This window comes from Opisthocomus hoazin, chromosome 1, assembly GCF_030867145.1.
Source record: "Opisthocomus hoazin isolate bOpiHoa1 chromosome 1, bOpiHoa1.hap1, whole genome shotgun sequence".
Lineage (NCBI taxonomy): Eukaryota > Metazoa > Chordata > Aves > Opisthocomiformes > Opisthocomidae > Opisthocomus > Opisthocomus hoazin.
In genome coordinates this window covers 64,547,697-64,569,070 of record NC_134414.1, presented here as the reverse complement: position 1 = coordinate 64,569,070, position 21,374 = coordinate 64,547,697, and the positions used below count along the sequence as shown (strand labels likewise).

General features: G+C 38.7%; 1 protein-coding gene across 1 annotated transcript in view; it reads left to right on the top strand.

Moving 5' to 3' along the window:
- TMTC4 (transmembrane O-mannosyltransferase targeting cadherins 4) overlaps nt 1–21,374 on the top strand; it is a 61,390-nt gene that overhangs the window by 27,451 nt on the left and 12,565 nt on the right. The window contains exons 6-16 of the mRNA XM_075424265.1: nt 21–118; nt 2,214–2,306; nt 7,071–7,232; nt 7,994–8,196; nt 9,891–10,062; nt 10,147–10,278; nt 18,856–18,935; nt 19,109–19,216; nt 19,355–19,496; nt 20,152–20,266; nt 20,757–20,869. Of these exons, the coding sequence (XP_075280380.1) occupies nt 21–118; nt 2,214–2,306; nt 7,071–7,232; nt 7,994–8,196; nt 9,891–10,062; nt 10,147–10,278; nt 18,856–18,935; nt 19,109–19,216; nt 19,355–19,496; nt 20,152–20,266; nt 20,757–20,869 (1,418 nt within the window). The remainder of the gene's footprint in view (nt 1–20; nt 119–2,213; nt 2,307–7,070; nt 7,233–7,993; nt 8,197–9,890; nt 10,063–10,146; nt 10,279–18,855; nt 18,936–19,108; nt 19,217–19,354; nt 19,497–20,151; nt 20,267–20,756; nt 20,870–21,374) is intronic.

Genomic DNA, 21,374 nt, shown 5'->3' with positions numbered 1-21,374 from the left:
GGCATGCTTTATTTTGACAGATAAGGAAGGACATAATTTTTCTATATTCTGGGTGCTGGTGAGTGTTATCCTAGGTGCAATAGCCATGCTGTGCAAAGAACAAGGAATTACAGTACTGGTAAGAATCCTCCTATTGACTGAATTTTGATCTCAGCATCTGTCAGGTGCAGTTTTAAAGCCTGCAAAGATGGATATTCTCCATAGCTAGTCGCATGCACACCTTTTTGCTCTGTTCAGAAAACTAGTTAATGTTGGCAAAAAGCAGTATTCTAGTAGATTTCTCTTGATTGTATCCCTGCCAATCTGTTGGAATTCTTCATTTTATCTTTTGTAAGCAGGTTGCATTTATCTGTTAATTTCTTGCAAAAATTTCAAAGATTTACAGTGGTAGTTACAATGCATATCGTGTTCATTGGCCTTGGCTTTGAATGTAATTGTCAAGATAGCGGGTCAACAAACCTCGTTGAAGGCGTACGAACAAAGACAGAACTGGAGGAGAGCATTTTTTAAAGCTCCACCCTCTTGCTTTTGTGAAGAGTGTAATTAGAAGTAGGGACATTGTTTATGCATTTCTAATACTGATTGTCTTCCTTCTGTCCCTTGTTTAAGGATCTGTCTATACAAACAGATATAGTTACTGTTCATGTTCGTTGTGCTCTTGTTTTTCATTACTTGAGTGAAGACTTTCTGTTTTGGATGACCAAATTGGCGACCTGAAACACAACATCTGTGGTTTTTACCTTTTATATAGCCATATATCTTTATAAATAAATCCAATTTGTAGCTGTAACTGACACAGATAAAGCAACAGAAGCAGAAGAATTCTTTGCAGCAAGAACCCTGTTGTCCTTGCTAGAAAAAGAGGGAGAAGGAATTACAGAAAACTTCTTGATGTAGGACATTATTTTTGGGTAGATGTTTGTAGAGTGATGTGTTTTTCAAATGTTTCTGTAAGGAAAACGTACGAAATTCTCTTAAAACATGGTGTGATTATTTTTTTAAGTGGAATGAAGTAATTATCTGAGGTAGCAGACACAGAATTGTTATTGGATCTGGGTTTTTTATTTGTTTACTGTTGCATTGCTAGGGCGATTATATTTATTGTTGTGCTGAGGGACACGGTCAGAGGGATGAAAGGAGAAACCACACATTAAAAAGGTTGCTTGTAGGCTGAATGTATTTTTCAGCAGGATTCTTGCCTTCATGTCTCCACGCAAGTGAGCCAAAAGCCTTTTAACTGGCAGGTGGCATTTCTACATGGAACCACGCTATTCTCTAAATTGTCTTCTGTCTTTGCCCTTTGACTGTTAGAAAGATACTTGTGGCCTCCAGGTGTCCTAACTCTGCCTCGCCTGGAACATTTTTACTGTCTTTTTTCCATTCAGTCTTTAGAATATTGATGTAATTTCCAAAGTTATTAGGATATAGACTGAATACTCAAGGATTGTCATGGTTGATGATTGCTGAAACATTGAAGGGAAAATGTTAAGGTTGGACTTTACTGGTCACCTCAACAGAATTACCCCTGGATATATTTCGGTTGCTTGCTTGGGGGTGGTATGTGCAAGTGTAGTCCTGCAAAGCACTGAATATGCTCTAGCTTTGTGTGTAGTGGCTGATGTCACATAGAACTTTGCTTTTTTTTTTTTCCAGCAACTTCCACTGTGTGTATTGGTGTAATTACAAGAAAAGCAAACCTGATACCTCTGTTAAATCTTTCTGAGCCTCTGTTTGTTGTGATAATTTATGTACCCTTTAAAAATAGTATTTCAGAAACCTGACAGTCAAAAGATACAATGCTGCACAGCAAAAAATAAGTAGGAGGCTTAAAGGTACTCCACCTTACTGACAGAAGCCTTACCTTTTGACAGCAGCATTTATGCTGTGGAACATTTGGGAAAGAAGACAGAGAGCAGAATACTGTTGTGACCATGCATGTGGGATCTAGATTGCTGGTCCATGGTACTCCCCGAAGGGTTATTGCATGTGGCAGGAGAATCTCCATTACAGTAACAGGATATCCTACTCAGCTGAGCTCAGGTTCTTAATTGCCATTCTGCCATCATTACTACCAATGTATCTCTGTACTTGTTTGGAATCAGAATTGAGATGTACAATAACACATGGCAGAAGGAGAATTTAAGATGTTTTTAAAAACGTATTTGTGGGTAGCGGCTCCATCTTACGCTCTTATTTTTCTCTTGGTTGCTTAGGGTTTGAATGCAGTGTTTGATGCACTGGTGATTAACAAGCTAAATGTTTTGGAGCTTATTCAAAAGTTACTACATAAGGACAAGTCATTGGAGGTGAGTTCTCAGAGGTTTTGTTCATTCTGGCCATTGAGTCATGTACTAAATGACAAAGATACAACTTCTAACAGTTTTGTTGTTGTTGAGAATTTTTTTTTTTAAAAGAGGTATTTTCAGTCGGCCTAGAAAGGTGATGTCCTATGACATCTTTGTAGCAACATTAGTAGTAATGGGATAGCATTACAATTGCATTGGATACAGAAATCCGTTCCACACTTCTTTCAACAGTATGCTAACAATACGGTGTGGAAGAGCTGGCTGCTTGATGCAACAAGTTCTGCAGGGTCAGTAGCTGTACACCTGAAATGGTTGTTTAAGACAGTTTGGTCAGAGTAAAGAGAGAGAGAGAGATTTATTCAGATTCTCAAATGAGATAGGCATTTGAAAAAGTAAGTAAAAATTATTATGTCTACTTTGCTAATCTCACCGAGGTATTACACTGTTTTCTTCAGAATACAAATTATCAGATAGGAGACAGTTCCTAGTAGATTTGGGAGTCTGAAAGAAAAAATATGTAAGCACTGATAGTCACTAAGGATTGAATTTCTGACTTTTGTTATGTCCCTTACCTAGTATTGGCTCAAATGGAACCTGGTGCCTAGTGTTTGCGCTGGCAAGCAAATTGCAGAAACAAGTAGCCTCCGGTGAATGATTGATAGCAGTCAAATAGACCAAGAGCCTACTAGAACATCACTGCTGTTCAACAGATAAATCATGTGCCTCTCCCATCAAAGGTCCAGCAAGGCAAAGGAATATTCATTGTACTTTGCATTGATCAGTGGTTTCACTGCAGAGAAGTCTTGCTCATGTTTCTGAGTAGCACAAGTCTTATTGGGCTTTTAAATTCCTTTGCAAAAAGTGAGGAGCTTTGGAGGGAAATCAGCAGAAGTGGAATCTCTAGAACTGAAAGAGTAGATTTGAACAAGAATGGCTAAGGGAAGCGTGCAGAAGTATTTGAGGCAGCAAATAGGAATGCTGGACAATTTCATTGTATAATGAAAGTAGTGTCAACTAGCATATGAGAAGAATAGAGTCTAGAGCTGTAGGGGACTAAAGCAGAGCCAGTTCAGAATTAAAGTGATGGAAGTAAAAGGTAATAAGGAGGACCTTGGCAATTACTGACCAGTCAGCCTCACATCGATGCCTTTGAAGATCATGGAACAGATCCTCCTGGAAGTTATGTCGAAACATATGAAAGACAGGGGGGTGATTAGACACATGGCTTCACCATCATGCCTGACTAATCTAGTGGCCTTCTACGATGGAGTGACAGCTTCAGTGTACGAGAGAAGAGCTACTGATGTAATCTACCTGGATTTCTGTAAGGCCTTTGATATGGTCCCCCACAACATTCTTGCTGCTAAAGCGGAAGGAGATGGGTTTCACTGATGGACTGTTGGATGGATAAGGAATTGGCTAGATGGCTGCATGCAAAGAATTACAGTCAAAAGCTCAATGTCCAAATGGAAAGCATAACAAGTGGTGTCCCTCAAAGGTCCATACTTGGACCAATACTATTTAATATCTTCATCAATGACATGGATAGTGGAATTGAGTGCACCCTGAGCAAGTTTGCAGATGGCACCAACCTGAGTGGTGCAGTTGATACTCTTGAGGGATGGGATGCCATCCTGAGGGACCTTGGCAAGTGCAAGAAGTGGCCCCTTGTGAACCTCATAAGGTTCAGCAAGACCAAGTGCAAGGTCCTGCACATGGGTTGGAGCAATCCCCAACATCAATATAGACAGGAGGATGAATGGATTGAGAGCAGCCCTGCAGAAAAGGACTTGGGGATACTGGGAGATGAAAAATTGGATATGAGCCTGTAATTCGTGCTTGCAGCCCAGAAAGCAAATCGTATCGTGGGCTGCATAAAAAAAAAAAACACGTGGCTGACAGGTCATAGGAGGTGATTCTTCCCCCTTCTCTGGTGTTGTGAGACCCCACCTGGAGTCCTGTGTCCAGCTCTTGGACGGATGAAAGGCGTGGACCTGTTAGAGTGGGTCCAGAGGAGGGCCACGAAAATCAGAGGGCTGGAACACCTCTCCTGTGAAGAACAGCTGAAATAGTTGGGGCTGTTCAGCCTGGAGGAGAGAAGGCTCTGGGGACACCTTAGTGTGGCCTTTCAATATATTGAAAGGGTTTATAAGAAAAATGGAGAGAGACTTTTTACTAGAGCCGGTAGTGACAGGACCAGGGGCAGTGGTTTAAAACTGAAAGAGGGTAGGTTTAGATTGGATATAAGAAATAAATTCTTTACTATAAGGGTGGTGAGGCACTGGAACAGGCTGCCCAGAGAAGCTGTGGATGCCGCTCCCTGGAAGTGTTCAAGGCCAGGCTGGATGGAGCTCTGAGCAACCTGGTCTAGTGGAAGGTGTCCCTGCCCATGGCAGGGGGGTTGGATTAGATGATTTTAGAAGGTCCTTTCCAGCCCAGACCATTCTATGATTCTGTGAAATGTGTCAAAGTCAAACCTTTTTTGCAGGGTTACTCTTTAAGCATGAAGAGCTCAAAGTGTTATGCTTCTGTTTTGTGAGTTTTAAGCAGTTGTGTCTGGGTGAATAAAACGTCAAATGTGCCTTTTCTTTCTTCTTCTTTTAATATAAGTAATTAATTTTAGCTCCTACCACCTACAAAAATGTGTTCTGCTCTTTTAATGGAAGTATATCTAAGAATTGTGTGTTTTGTTTTGTTGAAAGGCAGATCTTAAATTCCCTTTCTTGCAGATTTTTTTTCTTCTCAATTGAGACAGGTTTCAGTTTCAGGCAGATTTTAGTTAACTAAATCAAAGATGATACGATAATACTTCTTCTTCCACTCTTTAAATTCTGCATACTAAGAGATTTTGTGGTGATTTGTGAAATCTGGCCTTTAAGAAGCTGCGTGTACTGTTCAATGAAATTAAGCCTGGGATGAGAGGTTTTGTGCAGTTATTCTGTCATAAAGCAGTTATAAATTGTCACTATACGGTTTTCCTTCATAGCACAATTCTCTCTTCCAAAATAGTTTTTAGGAATGGTTTTCCTGTAATCCTCATTGTAATGACTTTGGCTACTGAGATTTGTAAATTGGAAGTAAGCATTTGAGCACAAAGGCTAACTTACATAAAATCAACATTACAAAATTCTTTATCCTTAGGCATTCAGCTAAACTTTACATAATGACTCCACTGTCAACTACAAATATTAAAATGCCATGTGAATATTGCTTTTAACTTAACTTTTCTATCATTTTAGAGAGTAAGTATCTTCAGCCAGGGCACTGTTGAATGTCTGGCTTTGTTCAATGTATGTTTGGTGGGGTTTTTTTTTAATCTTCAGAAATAATTAATATTGATCTCCTAAATTATTATGGTGGTGCTTGCTAATCAGCGTATTGCAATAATAGGTAGCAATAATCAGTGTGCCAGCTCCCATGGAGGACATAGAACTGATCAGGTACAACTGTCAGGTAGGTTTTTAAAGGTAATTGAAGCATATCAGACTAAGGGAGGAAGGTAGGAATAAAGGAAAACTAATACTGGAGATCACATGACCATATTTTTTTAGGATACAGTCAACTCTTTCATGTAAAAATCCATAGTTTACTGACACTTTCAGCTTTAGATGTGTAGAATGGAAAGTGGATAGTGGCCCAAATGATCTCTCATTTCAGAGGAATTCTTGGCTTCCACCCTCTGCTTCTCTAACGGCTTGTTGAGGCTGTGTAGAATAATTTCAGCCATCTGGTTTCAGACAGCTCTAAGACAGCCCTTCATTACCTGAGTTACCGTTTGCTAGCTGGGTAGGGTGTTGGAAGCTTGGATTTACATCTTGAAACTGTGGTGGGAATATTGTTACAGTTACTGATGATTCTGTTTCCAGTCTCTACTGGTGAAGCTTGAGGAACCTCTACAGTATACAGTGTTTTTCATGTCTTTTACGAAACTGATGTTTGCTTGGAGAAAATGTATTGTACTTAATGGGGGGGAAGAATGGGAAAGCGTGTCAAATTCAGCTTCTGTGACATCACTTCTTTATGTTTTATGGGAATTGCCTTCTTTAGACCCTAACATGTGTATTACGAAATATGTGATGTAAATCAACTGAGTTAATGTAGATAAACCACAAGTTTTTTTTAGATCTTGGGTAATTTTAGCCTGACCAAAATAATTTGGGTGCCTGTCTGTCATTAACTTTTTAATCACTCTAGTCATTGTGAAAATCAGCTTCTCATTCCTCCCAGTTTCTGACTATGCAGTTTTCTTGTTATATGCAGTCACATAATTTTATCTCTAAAGAGGCTTAAGTGGACAAAACCTTTCAGTGATAAGCAGTCAGCTAGATACAGCTATTTAAAATAAAGTTTACAAAGTAGCTGTCCTCCATTTTAAAAAGAAAAGATAGATCAATTTAATATGCTGTATACTAAAGGCTGTAATCTGCTCAAATTCCCTATTAGAAATTGCTGTGCAAAATTACATCAGCTGTAGAGTTACTGAGGATTTGTAGAAGAGAGACTTCTTGAATAAAAAAGTTTTCTGGTTGAGAAGGAAATGAAAATGTTTGCAAAAAACATTTTGCAATTAGTCAATGAAAGAATAGTAAAGTTTGAGAGCTTTCTAGTAACTGCAAAAATAAGAAAAATGACAACTCTAATAGCAAAAATGCACAGGAATAGCCTGATCTTCCTGAGGTGGTGGCAAAAAAGATGTGAATGTAGTGGGGGGGGAGAACAAAATAATGTTTTTATATGAAGTTTTTTCCTCTTTCTTTCCTGTAGAATGCTGGACTGTTAAGAAAGGGGCTGCTTTTCAGGATAACTCTTCTGATGTCTGGAGGGGCCAGTATACTTTATATACGCTGGAGGATTATGGGCACAGGGCCACCAGCTTTCACTGAAGTAGATAACCCAGCTTCATTTGCAGACAGTCTGTTTGTGAGAGTAAGTTATGAAGTTGTTTTTTTTCTGGCAAGCTCAGAACATTTGTCTTTGTCATCAAACTGAATTTTCTTTTCTGTGCTTCAGAGAAACAATAAAGTGGGCAGTCTTTACGTTTCAGGTTGCCTCGTGAGTCACCTTCCCTTTTGCTGCTGTGATGATTTTCTGCAAAAATAGTATACCTTGTATATTCTTTGCATTCAATTTAGCCTGCACTGCACACATTGATCTACATTTCCATTTACTACTTTTCGCATGTGTGGCAGGATTTAGCTTTTGCTGGATTTCATCCCTTTTGCACATACTGTGTTTGACTCTTCATCTCTTCTTTCACAATTGAAGAAGATACGAAGTTCTGGCCTGGTGCATTTGGAGTATGCATTGGCTTTATACCTCTGGCTGCATAAAGGCTCTTTCTGGAGATGGAGGGTGAAGGGCGAGGACAGCGGGTGCTGTCTGTTGACGTTTTCTCCTGTTGTAGGAGATTATTTTTTTTATTTTAATGTGGATATTGGTTGGACAGCACAGAATTGCATTGCCTTGTTCTGAACAGGAAAGCCACCTAGCTATGTTTAAAAAAATTAAAATTTGTTTCACAGCTGTAAAATTAATGGATATGTAACTAGTTGTAGTCTAACAGTGTTTAAGGCCTCTTTATTGTAAAAGATACATTTTGCGATAAGGGAAATGAGCAAAGAGAACTAAAGTTGCCCCCCTCTATAGTATAGTATCAAATAAATGTTTGTTTTCTTTTTGACTGACAGGCTATAAACTATAATTACTACTATTCGTTGAATGCATGGTTGCTGTTGTGTCCCTGGTGGCTGTGTTTTGATTGGTCAATGGGCTGCATACCCCTCATTAAATCCGTCAGCGACTGGAGGATAATTGCACTAGCAGCACTTTGGTTCTGCCTAATTGGTCTGATATGCCAAGCTCTGTGCTCAGAAGACAGCCATAAGAGAAGGTAAGAGACAGGGATGAATTTTAAATGCCTGGCCAACTTGAGTACAGTATTATTTTGTTAAATCCACTGTTGATAATTTTAACAATTCAGTGAAACCAGTGTCTAGCAAATGCAGTTCAAATAAATATTTATAGCTGTTATTACAGTTTTATCCCAATTTGGACCCATCACTGTACACTGACTAGTAGGAAACTGAATTGGAAGAGGAGGTATGGATGGCTGCTTTATTTTTCTCCTGAAATGGCATTTTGAGACACTTAACACTAGGTGGTAAAAAGTAATGTGTACTCAGAACAGTAGGAATGGATGTATGTTCTTGCCCCTGCTTCTTACTAGTCATCATCTACTTTAATCTTCTCCTAATAATGAGAGAGAGAAAGAGCAGATGTGCCTTGAAAGGAGGTGGAAATGCTGGCCATGGCCATACAATTAAAAATAAAACGGTGACCTGTAGTATGAGGAAACAACGCGTAGTTTACCCGAAGGAACTCAAAAATTTTATTGTTAACTGTTCTGTGTCACTAAGGGCTTCTGCTTAACTTTTCAAGGTCTGTCCCATGGATTTTTTGTATAATTAATTTCTCAGTTCTTAAAAATTTTTCAACAACTTAATCACAGCGAGGTCATTCTTTTGTTTAAAGTGCTGAATATTTTCTTTTTCTTTTCTGTGGTATTCTGTAATTTCATCTCTTCCCCCTTGACCCCTCAAATGTTAACATCCCACCTGCCTGCCTTTCTGCCGTTCCCATACTCATTTGCATGGATAAAATCGTTTTGGAGAGGGATAGAATTCTTGCTGCAAGTGATGTCATGCTTTCTGGTAAAAACACACTCGCTAAGCCTGTATTGCTGAACAGTATTTTAGTAAAAGTAAAGACAAAAAGTATCGTGAAGGAACTAGGACTCTTGGGGAGGAGAAGAGAGTAAGAGGATGCATCCACATGACAGTATAGAAATCTGTTAGTAATAAATTAGAGCAGAAGACTACCATACCTGTGGCCTTTATAACAAACACCTGACACAGACCTGGGATTCATATTCCCTTATGTCAGCTCTGTAGAAGTCAGAGACCTAGTCTCAGTTAGCTAAGCTCTTTATAGTCCGCAGGTACCTGCTGAGGATTACTCCTCCTAACATAGAGACTCAAAAAAAGGAAGACAAACTGCCCCAAAGAAATGCCTCTCTCTGCTGACCATAGAAAAAGTGTAGATGTCTAACTTTCATGTGGTTAAGCACAATGGATTCTACTGTGTATTTGCTAGGAAAGAAAATGCTTACTCAGTAGGACGTGTACATAAGTTTCTTCTTTAAAGGTGACCTTATTTTTCCCCTGTTACTGACTTACTAGTTCCAAAATTAGACAGGTAGCTTTTGCCATTACTTTTACTGCCTGTGTATTTTAAATAGGAATTGTGTAATTAATGTGTAAAGGGCCTATTTTCTGGCCTGGAAGCATGAACATTGCTTTGCCGGCAATTATAGCTAGGATTTTAAAAGTGCCTGATGGAATGAAGTGTCAAAACCTCGCTGAAAGTTAATCTGATTTTGTTATGTAGCTCTCAAAGGTTGCTTTTGAATGCCCTGTTCCATATGCACATCCTTCTGCAATGTTTACATAAAGCTTATATGTTAAGTGGAAAAGGCACTTTTGTTAAGATTTATGATTAATTTTAGAATCCATTTCTTGTTTGCAGAATTCTTACACTGGGACTTGGATTTCTTATTATCCCTTTTCTTCCTGCAAGTAACCTGTTCTTCCGAGTAGGATTTGTTATTGCGGAGAGAGTCATCTACCTCCCCAGTATTGGATATTGTATTCTGTTTACGTATGGATTTAGTCTCTTGAGTAAGCAAGCCAAGAAAAAGGTACTATTAAAACAGTCAGTAAAGTTAATGGTGAAGTGTTTCAATTGAATGGTTTGTTTCTTAACTTGCCTCTCTTTCCTTAAGAAAATTCTTGCTGTGGCAGTACTTGGAATCCTGTTGATAAATGTTATGCGCTGTGCACTCCGCAGCAGTCAGTGGAGGTCAGAAGAACAGCTTTTTGGGAGTGCACTGTCTGTGTGCCCTCTGAATGCAAAAGTAAGTCATTCATGTGGATTTTTAATCTTTTTTTTTCTTTTAAAATGTTTTGAAATTTGGGATAGAGGAGGTGTTATGCATAGTTAATATATTGTGGTACAGTGTTACTCACAGTGATGCTTGGTGCAAGAATATGACACTGACGTGTCAGACACCTAAATTACAGTGGTAGCATAGTCAAAATACCAGACAGTGCAAATTACAGTACTGTAATTCAGAACTTTGGGGTGGGAATGGGGAGGGGAGGGAGAAGGGGGAATACATTTCAGGAAAGGCATCCAGTCAAATTGGACATACTGCTAATAAAAGCTACGGAAATTGTGTGTATAATTGCAAATTATTACAACAAAATGTTGAAAAGAAAGTAGGTTGTACCAATGTTTTCACCTGAATAATGCCTGTGCTATGTGTTTAGAATCCTTTTTTGTGTGCCTTCCAGTGGTATATATAGCCAACATAGCTAAGGGACAAAGCAGCATATCGTAAGTGTAATTGCAGGACGTGGGGCTCAAATCTTTTCACCCACTTCTGCTCTTTCACAGTGGCTGAATGGGCTCGAGTCTTCAGACACGGGCACTGAGGAGAACTGCAGTGTTCCTTGCAAGGCTTAGTGAGGGAGCAAGTAAGAGGGTGGGACTGGACAGGGTGTTTCACTGAGCTGAACACCAGTGTGTGGCATAGTAGACTGAATTTAGCCTACCAATAGAGGTGACCTCCGCATCAGTCCTTTGATAGCTTGAGTGTGATCTGTTGGAGAGCACCACAGAATCCTGGTGCTGTCTGAATTTTAGCAGAGACTTTTTCTGAAGAGCCTAGGAATAGGAATGTGCAGCTTGTCAATAAAAATACATTGATGTTTTAAAATACTAGATTTCTGTAATCTAGAGTGGTATCTAGAAAAAAGCAGAGTTGAAAAAGGAACCTGTGAATGGCTGACTTTGTAAAGAGAATGGTAAACTTGGCATCTGCTGGAATACAAACATGCAACAGTGAGTTGTAAAAAGCGTTTATGGCCAATATTTACAACGTGGTGGTGTCTTTAATAATCTCAGATTTCAATACATAGAAAAAGAGCTGTTGTATTTTACTGTGTGGCAGTGGTAGGCAACCATCTTCCTTTTAATGATGACCTCAGTGTATCTTGTCTTCTGGATGACAAGCACATACTATAAATGGAGCAAATGCAGTCTGTTTCTTTGTGTGTAACTCCATCCATCTGCCATGGTAAGAGTGCTTTAGACAGATCCACACTCTCTTTGCCTGTGCTTCAAGCTGCTTGGACACAAGCCACGTCTGGCTGGGAAGCTGTGTAGCTGTGTTCGCACAGTGCTGTGCTTGAGCCGATAAGCTGTGTGCAAGCTACTGAACTAATGCAGCTGGTTCAAAGCCAACGAGTACACAGGGAAAATGAGCTTGTGTTTGTCAACACTGGGTCGTGTAGACATGCCTGAGCTGTGTGGCTGCTAGTGACAGCTTGTGCAAATGGAAAGTGTGGTGATGTGAACAAGGAGAGGTTTTGTAGGCTCACATTCCAATTTTGCTGAAGGAGAAACTTTGAAATCACAGTAGTAGGGAGGTTTTCTGGACTACAGCATTAGAGAGTCCGTGTGTGAGAGCCAATCTCTTTTTTGCTTTATGGACTCAGCTCTTATTCAATTTTGACAAAGGTAAATGTAAAAATTGGAACTAGGTTCTGTTCTGATCTTCTGTTGTTGTCTTGAAATTGCAGACTTCCTTTAAAAATGACTCCACAGGACTTTCTTTCAATGGCCCATTTATTTCAGTGGGAGGCTGATGCAGACCAAAAGATGGAATGCAGATAAGAGCTTTTTCTTGTTGTTCTTGGAACATCTTTAATATGTGTGACGTGGTCATGCTTTACTTTCCTTATGTAGCAGAGTCCCAGAATCTCCAGGTGTCTGCCAACTAGCAGCAAAGCTGCAGCTCGTAGTTCATGTTTGGTGGTACAGCTCTTTTCAATTCCAAAGGCTCTTGTATGTGAGCAGTGTACCGTGCACTTGCCTTAATTCTAAGTAACAAGTAGTTACAGCAGGGCCTTCTCTAATTTCTAGACTCATCTTCTTCAAGCATCTCTTTAGATGGAGGTGTGGAAACTGCATTAAATCAAATTGTCTGGCATAGTAGTGAGTCTGCCCACTTAAGTGATGGATGCATCTGGCTCAAGAGGATGGAAATTAGCATCAACTTTGATAAATGTTGCCCAGCGGTTTTAAAATTTATTGGAAATAATCAGGTACCATAGTGAAGTTACAAAGATTTTGACTTAAAAAAAAAAATTCACAATACAGATTTTTAAATGTTCTAAATATTTAAAAAATTGTTTTAGATGTTATTTATTTAAAATATTTAAAATATGTATGTTATATATATTATGTAGATTTATTTTTTTTTGAGAGAGAGAAAGAAGCATGTTACAGATCTTGGTTGAGCATATCCAGCAGTATGTCACACATTTGAACTTGCATGGTCCTGCAGTTAAGTTGGTTTCAAAGGTTGTTAGACTGAAACAGTATATGTTTTGAATACATATGGCCGTATTTTTCATAGCTGAACAGAAGGTGCCTGTATATTGATTCCATTTCCTCTTACCATCTTTTTTCATACCATATAGATGGACTTAATTCCTGGAGCTCGGTGGTTATACACACTAGTATGAGTTAGAACTAGGCCTGCGTTGTTTCTGCTAAAGCTGATTTTGTGAATGTTATAGAGACTATTTTCTCCTGATGCTGAATATATGTTACAGGTGGTTTATAAATTAGGAATATTTCAGTGCTGATGGCTTAAAAGGCTCACTGGATCCAATCTGGCATCTTTTCATTTGATGTCATTACGTTGCAAGTTTATCCTGGAGTGCTTTGTTGAAGTACTGGAATATCTAATTACAGTCTACCATAAAAGCATAACTACTGTTTCACCATATCAGGCTACTGGCTTGGATTTATCTCCTAAGCTTTAGACACCTACATCCGAGTGAGTCAGCCAGGCTCCCTTTATAACTGGAGAGGAGAAGCTGTCCTTTTTAGCACATGGTTCATCATCCCCTTGGACTAAACGACTGACACAGGCCAGAAGGACTGCATTCTACATCTGTGCGTTTCTCTCCACTGATGATAGAAGAAGTCCTGACAACTGGAGCAGTGACATTTGTGACATTTTGCCCTTGCCCTGCTGCTGTTCGCTACTTCTAGACATTGCTGTATTGCTCCTCACCTTCTGAGGTCATTACACATTGTTTCTTTTGATTTTAAAGGTTATTCCCAAAAATGCTCATGTTACTGCCTGAATTTGCCATGTGATAAGTAACTGTTGGAAGTGCCAAGTTGCTTTTTCTTGGCTTTTAGCAAAGCCATGGCCATTTTTAAGAATCAAGAGATGGTTTTTATTTCTGGATGACTTCCCCTAATTGATTATATAAATAAAACTTGCAACTGCATTGTTAAATACATGGGAAGTACCATTTTTCTTTTCCTAGATTTGAAATAACTGAATTTAAATGTTTGTAAATTGTTAATATGCTGTGTGTAATCTGTACATTCTCCTTGCTACTGGCTTTTCTTTAAAGGATAGAAATTAATAAACATAATTTTTAAAAATCCATTTCAGTAGCAACTTTAATGCAATAATAAGCAAGGAAGTTGTGATACTCCAAACAGAATGTGTTAGTAACCAGTCTGCCTTCACATACTGAGGGTAGTAACTTTGTACTTGATGCTTTATGCAAACTGTAATTATCACAGATACAAGTTTGTCAAAGACAAGCTATGCTGATACTGAAAATGTACAATAGAGTTTGTGAGATTACTTCCTATACTTTCTTAAAAGGTCTTGTAAAACCTCTGTGTGACAGAACAGGATTTACTGCTGTTTAAGGATTTATGAAGCTGATTTCCTTTGGATCTTGAGAATTCTTTTCTATGCTATATGTTAAAAGGGGATTATCTTCTGCAGAATTTACCTTAAGTGCTGTGGACTCTCTTTATAGGGGCTATCGGCAGTGTTTTACCACACAGATATCATTTTAGATGTCAATTTTTTTTGCATACAAGCACAGTCATGCAGAAGAAGCTCTAGACAACATTAGCTGCACAAACAAATTGTGAAGATCAAAAAGGCTTTGTTTTACTATCATTTAGAAAACAGAATTTCAGTAGAAGAGGAAAGAGAAAAGTGTTTAATGAAAGAACCTGGCATTGAACAGAAGCATCTGCATGTTTCTGTAGAAATTTTGACATCTGTGCTTTGCTTCCATCCTTCTCAGCAAGTGTTCATATTTGCTGAAAAGGTGATTATGAGCAGCTAGGAAGAGAGAATAAAATAGTTGATAATAGTAGTGCTCCAACTGAGGGGGTGTACCTCCTAGAAAATGATCCTACATTTCAATGTCTTTCTACGCTGCTTTCAGGGGGGAGGGAGGGGGGGAACCAAACAACAAAAAATGGTTTGACAGTAATTTTGGTTTTGTACGGGAAAATACCTTTTTTTTTCTCTTCCTCATTTAAACGTGAGTGCACATTTAAACACTTAAATAAGAGTTCAAGTGCTACGCGTGTCTAACATAGAATAACATACATCGCTTTTGCTTCTTTTTACTGGCTTCATGGACCGATTGAGGTATTGCGAACAGACAGACACACAGAGCCAATTCTTTGGCTAGGCTATGGTGCCATGGCTATGTGAACTTCAAACAACACGTGCCTGTTGAGATCAACTAGGTTCTAGCCTAGGGTATTTTTACCTAAGTGCCCTGATTTCCGAGAATACTGTGGTGTTATGCATCCCTGAGAAATTTTCCTTTTAAAGCTATGAACTGCAAAGTAATTACCTGTTTATGCCCATGTGCTCCTTCATCAGTCTTAATGTAATACGTCATTTCCAGTTTGTCCTGGTTTCATCTGGGATAGAATTAATTTTCTTCCTAGTAGCTGGTATAGTGCTGTGTTTTGGATTTAGTGTGAGAATAGTGTTGATAACACACTGATGTTTTAGTTGTTGCTAGGTAGTGCTTATACCAAGCCAAGGACTTTTTCAGCTTCCCATGCTGCACTGACCGGGAAGGTGCACGAGAAGCTGGGAGGGAGCATAGCTAGGGTAGCTGACCCAAACTGGCCAAAGGCATATTCCATACCATCTCAGGTCATGCTCAGTACCTAAACTGGGGGGAACTGGGTGGGCACGGGGATCACTGCTTGGAGTCAGGCTGGGTATCGGCCAGCGGGTGGTGGGCAGTTGCACTGTGCATCACTTGTTTTGTATATTCTACTATTATTATCATTATTATTTCTTCCTTTGCTGGCCTATTAAACTGTCTTTATCTCAACCTACAAGTTTAACTTTTTTTCTTTTTTCCAATTCTCCTCCCCATCCCACCAGCGGGGGGGGTTGAGCAGGCAGCTGTGTGGCGCTTAGTTGCTAGCTGGGGTTAAACTGTGATACATTTGATATCTATCTTTAATCATTCAATAATGAAATGCTATGTCTGCTTTCAGATGTTTAATCAGGAAATGAAAATCCTCTCTCCCAGGCTGCCATGCACAGTATGTATCCAAGGCAGAAGAAACACGTGTCTAGAGATGAACTTTAAAAATGAGGGACCAGTGTGATGTTTTAAGGCCAGATTCTTCCTGCCTATTGGAATATAGAAAGTACTTGTCCCGATGTTGTGCAGGTGGGGATCGCAGAAGTCAAGGAGAATTAGAGCCTTGTGCGTAGCAGAGGGCAGACAGTTACTGTAGGCCTGGTTTGGGGGAGCAGAGCTGCAGGCTGACCTCGGCATCTCTCGGTGGTGGCCAGTGAAGCGGGAGACAGGGCTGTATGGCAGAAGTCGCCTGCGCCTCTCGCACGGCTCTATGTGCCTGGAAGCCTTTTGCTGACTCTGTTCGAAGAGCAGGCTGCTACTGCATGTTACAGTCCCTTGTAAAGCTGGTTTTATGCTTGAATATTTGTGTAGGCTGAGGGGTTCTTTTGGTATATTTGTTTCGGTTTTTCTTCCCTTCCTTTCTTCTCTGTCACCGCCATATTAAGAGGAACTAAGGCTACAATTTCACTTGGAGAGAAATTAGGAAACCAACATACAACGAGGAGCTCTTCATTTTCAGGAGGGCTGTACAGAAATACAGTTTCACGCAGAAGCTGTTTCTGAGGACAGAGAAATACACTATCAAAAATGCTAATAGTTTAAGTAGTTTTACTGTCCATTTTAATAGGCCATAGTACATCTTTTTAAGTCAGTTGGCAAAATGTACACGTACACTTCATATTTCATTTGATGTTTTGACAGAGACAATTGCTCTCTCTCAGGTTTTGGCAATCTGCGCAATTCTGTTTACATGAGAATTTTTTTTTGCTGCTGCTGCTTTTGAAATAGAAATGGATATTAAGAAGTTCCATATTTTTAAAAACTGAGAAAAATGGAATCAGACAGTGAAAATACTGACTTTCCTAACATAAGACAGCTGACACGAAAGATTGAGTGGTTGGTGTATAAAAAGTTTTTCTTATCTGCTCTGTCCCCAGTCTTTAATCAAATTTCTTCTTTCAGTAATGCTTATGAATTTTGTAAAACTTAGGGGGGAAAAAAAAACTTTTGTAAAACTTCTTGAGGAAGAAATTGAATCAGGTTAATGTAATCTTGTTTGCTGATACTGAAACGTGAAGTCAAGTATTTTTAAGGGCTAATATACATTATTGAGTGAAATCTTATTTTTTCTGCTTTGCCGCAATTTATCTTTTATCTGGAAACACAGCAAAGTTTAATAACCTAATTTGCTCTGAATAAATTTTGAGTCTATAAACTTCAGCATTTGAGTCTGTTAACTTCAGAGCAATCCAGTTTGGTAAGAATGTTATCATAGTGTGCTGAGAATTTCTGGAAGAGATATACAAATAGTGTTCAGTCCTAAGAAACATCTTTCTGGGTGTGTCATTTTAGTTTAATGACTCCTGGGAAAATAATTCTATTCTGGGTTGGTTTTTTGTTTGGTGATTGGGTTTTTTTGACACAATCAACTGAGCTTTATGAATGGCTGTGTCTTAATATAAACGTACCATTCTGTTGCTTCTTTGGCGTGAACCTTGCCATATATATTTTTATGAATGTACAAAGGAAGTGCCGGGATCTTTTTTTTTCTTGGAAGCTGTGCTAGAACTGCTTTTATGAGATGATGAATTTGTGTGCTATTTTATATCTTGCAGCCTGAGGAGCTGCTGCTGTGTATGCTTAGTAAGCTTTATAGCACCTTTGCTGTCTGTAAAACCCATGAAACTACTTTTTCACTCATTCTAGAAAGCATGGAAAATGTTCTTAACTTTATTTGTTAATTATATGTTACTGCATAGTCACAAGTCATACAGAGATGGAATTCACCAATTAAATACCGTAATTATTAGGTTCAAACATAATTGTGTGTGCTGGATCAATAGGTCCCTGGTATTGTGCCAAATACAATGAGGATTTATCCTTTGATGGACACATGAGATAAAATCCAGTTTTGAATGTAGAAGGTGAATTAGAGTTACCTAATGCATTACAAACCTGTCTTTTTGTACTTCAATCTGAAGTAATTCCTGCACAGTGTTTTTGAAAAAAAAAAAAAAAATTCAAAGTGTGGAAGAAATTACAATGTGTGTTTGTTTTAGATGAAGTGTATACAATTTGATCTCAAAGAGTGAGGTAATTTAAGTAATGAGTTCTGATTTAGTTACTGAGAATTCTGTTTTCAGGAGTCGGCATTGACAGTACGTTTCTGTTATTTCTAAATTTGAGCCTTCCTTTCGCCATGTAATGTAGTCTTCTGGGATTTGTCTTAAAGTAGGATTTGAGATGTCTTCCAGCTCAGATTTGCCCTGAAATATATTCATGTCTATGTAGTCCTTGTCATAAGTTCAGATGATACGTCTTCTTCCCTGTACCTGCATCTCAAAGCTCTAGATCCTTCGTTCATTCTCCACTTTTTAACAGGCAAGGTCTCCAGCATGTTGCCACACACATTATTTTTATTTTAGAAATGCTGTTTAATGCATTTTTACCCCAAGACAATAATAGTGTGCATGTGCTGGTTAATTTTTGTGTGGTTGTGTTTGAAGTATGGGGCTTAGTTTTTTTTGTTGGTGTTGAGTTTCTTCTGGTTTATGCTATAGAGAAAGCAAAGTTTAATCAACACTTACATTGCTGTAGTGTTTTTTCTGCTATGGTGGATTTGATTGAGTCAGACTTTCTCTTACCCATCTGACAAATAAAAGAAATGAAGAGCAGGAGGTCTCCGTATAAAGAGTCTTGTGGAAAGTGTGGTAACTTCATTTATAATATCAGGAAGTGAATAATCTTGCTTAAATAGGTGGAACACGTAAGCTGATTTATTAATTTTTTCCTCAGATTTTTGTCTTGCTATCTCCATTGTATGTATTCTTCAGTCTTAAGTCTCCACCTACAACAAAAGCCAGCAGTGAATGATGCAAGTGCTGACTGTATCTGTTTGGAGTAAGAATTTTTAACAACTTGGTTCCACAAAATATCTGACTGTATAGCATCTAGTAGAACGTTATCTGTGTTTTCAGGTGCACTACAACGTTGGCAAAAACCTGGCTGACAAAGGAAATCAAAGTGCTGCAATCAAATACTACAGAGAAGCTGTAAGGTATTTGGAATTTTACTGCTTTAATGGACTATCCTCAAATTGCTTTGATGTTTAACATTAAGAAAATGCTTAGGTATTCATTTTCATGATCTGCAGTACTGCAGAGCTAACAGTTTGCATAGAGTAATACATATCACATGCATAGTAATCATCTCTTAAAATTTAAATTTTAGGTTGAATCCAAAATACGTACATGCCATGAACAACCTTGGAAATATTCTGAAAGAAAGAAATGAACTCCAAGAAGCAGAGCAGTTGCTGTCCTTAGCTGTTCAAATACAGTATGTTTAGAACACTACTAAGCAGTGTTTTGCACCAACTGAACAGATATGATACAGTAGGATTTTTGTATTCCAAATACTCAGTTGTCCTCTTCCCCCTGCCCCCCTTTGTTTTTTCTCCCCCGTCAATTTGCCCAGACCTGATTTTGCTGCTGCATGGATGAATCTAGGAATAGTACAGAACAGTTTAAGAAGGTTTGAAGAGGCAGAGCAAAGCTACTGGACAGCAATTAAACACAGGAAAAAATATCCAGATTGCTACTACAATTTAGGGCGGTTGGTAAGTGCTTTTGAATAAGTGATAGCTATGACATTAGTGTGTGTGTGTCTATACGTATGTAATCCTGCTGTACTGTTAAATGCTGATAGTTATTCCAGTTTGCTTGATTTGTAGTTCAGGGTGATTTCGTATTTTCAGTAGTTTTCCTGTTGCTTTCCCAGTGTCATTTCCATACCACCTTTAGTAGTCCAACATTTTCATATAAAGATACGTAACCAAAAATACAGGTTGTGTTCTTTTGTTCAACAGGTATTATTAATCATTTGGCAATATTAGACTGTTTTGCAGTCATTAGTATATTTAAACAAATTGTTAGGTAGAACTCTGCCAAAAAAAAATCCATTTAGATTACTGGAAATATTTCTATCAAATATTTACTTATTCTCTTGTGTAGATTTCTAAATTGCATGTTGGGCTTTTTCCCCATCCTGTTGTACGTGCATATTTGAAAAGACGGGTGCCCAGAGAGAAGCAGTGTAAAATGAGTACACAGCAGTCTGTCTTCCATACTATTCTACTGTTCTTTTTACGTTTCTTATTTTTGTCATAAAAGCAAGTTCTACTAGAATGGAATGAGACATTAATGACTCTTTAGTGCATGATAAGAAGGTAAAACAAATCAGGGTGAAATTACTGAGTTTTTCCTTCTTTTTAGTATGCAGATTTGAATCGCCATATAGATGCATTGAATGCCTGGAGGAATGCTACAGTTCTGAAACCAGAGCATAGTTTGGCTTGGAACAATATGATTATATTGCTTGATAACACAGGTATGAGCCCATTTTGAATGTTTTAATGAATAATTCAGCATCTTGCAAAACTTAAAGCTTTATCTGCATTTATGTAAAAGGAGTTCTGCCTTTTACTTGGCTACCAAGACACTCTCTATCAATGTAAAAATACCTTCTGACTCAATAGTTTTCAAGCATCACTTGAAATCCAGCCCATAAATTCAATTTCTGATGCTTGTTTGAAATGCCGTCATTGTGCAAGCACGTTTTTATTATAGACCAGACTACAGAGCATTTGCATTTGTGCTTTCGTGTTCATCTGAAAGTGTTATCTGTTGAAAACGAAATAGAGGTTTTCTATTTTCTTATTCTGCAGCGCTTTACATTTGTGTGTGTGCGTGATACCTGGTTTTCTTTAAAAATGCATGTAATCAGCTATTCGTACAATATGCTTGCTTGCAGCGTGAAAAGTAACTAATAAGGCTGTGATAAAAGATGCTTTCTCTTTTTCCTCTACATGGGCTCCCAGGCAATCTAGCTCAAGCAGAAGCAGTTGGAAGAGAGGCCCTGGAATTAATACCTAATGATCATTCCCTTATGTTTTCATTGGCAAATGTGCTGGGGAAATCACAAAAATACAAGGTAGGTAACTAGAGCTTTCTGAGCATTGGGTTTTGGGGTTGGTTTTGCCTGTTTAGACTCTGTGTAAGTTTTGTGTAGAAACTGTTTGGGGAGGTTGTTGTGGACTATGACTTAGATAACCAGGTTTCAGTGCCCATTTCTGTCACAGTATTGCTGTGTGATTCTGGCCTAAGTTCATCCCACCTTATCTGAGATGCCTGTGTTGGGAACATTGCTACCATAAGCTGTGTCAGTGGTCAGTGGAGAGAAAGAGGCTCTTAAGCACACTAGAGGGCACTTGGGACCTTGTATTGCTTCACGGCGGATAGAACGAGCCTGCTCTAACTTAGAGGCCTTGGTTCAGGAACTAAAATGAGAGGTGATAGGCTAGTCCTTGTGCTTTTGGTATGTAAAGAAAGCAAGGTTTACCATTACCCTTACACGTTCAGAGTTCTAGCCTCTTTGCCTCAGACACTATCCAAAATAGAGGTATTACAGATTTGGCAGTCCCAGATTGAGGATTGGA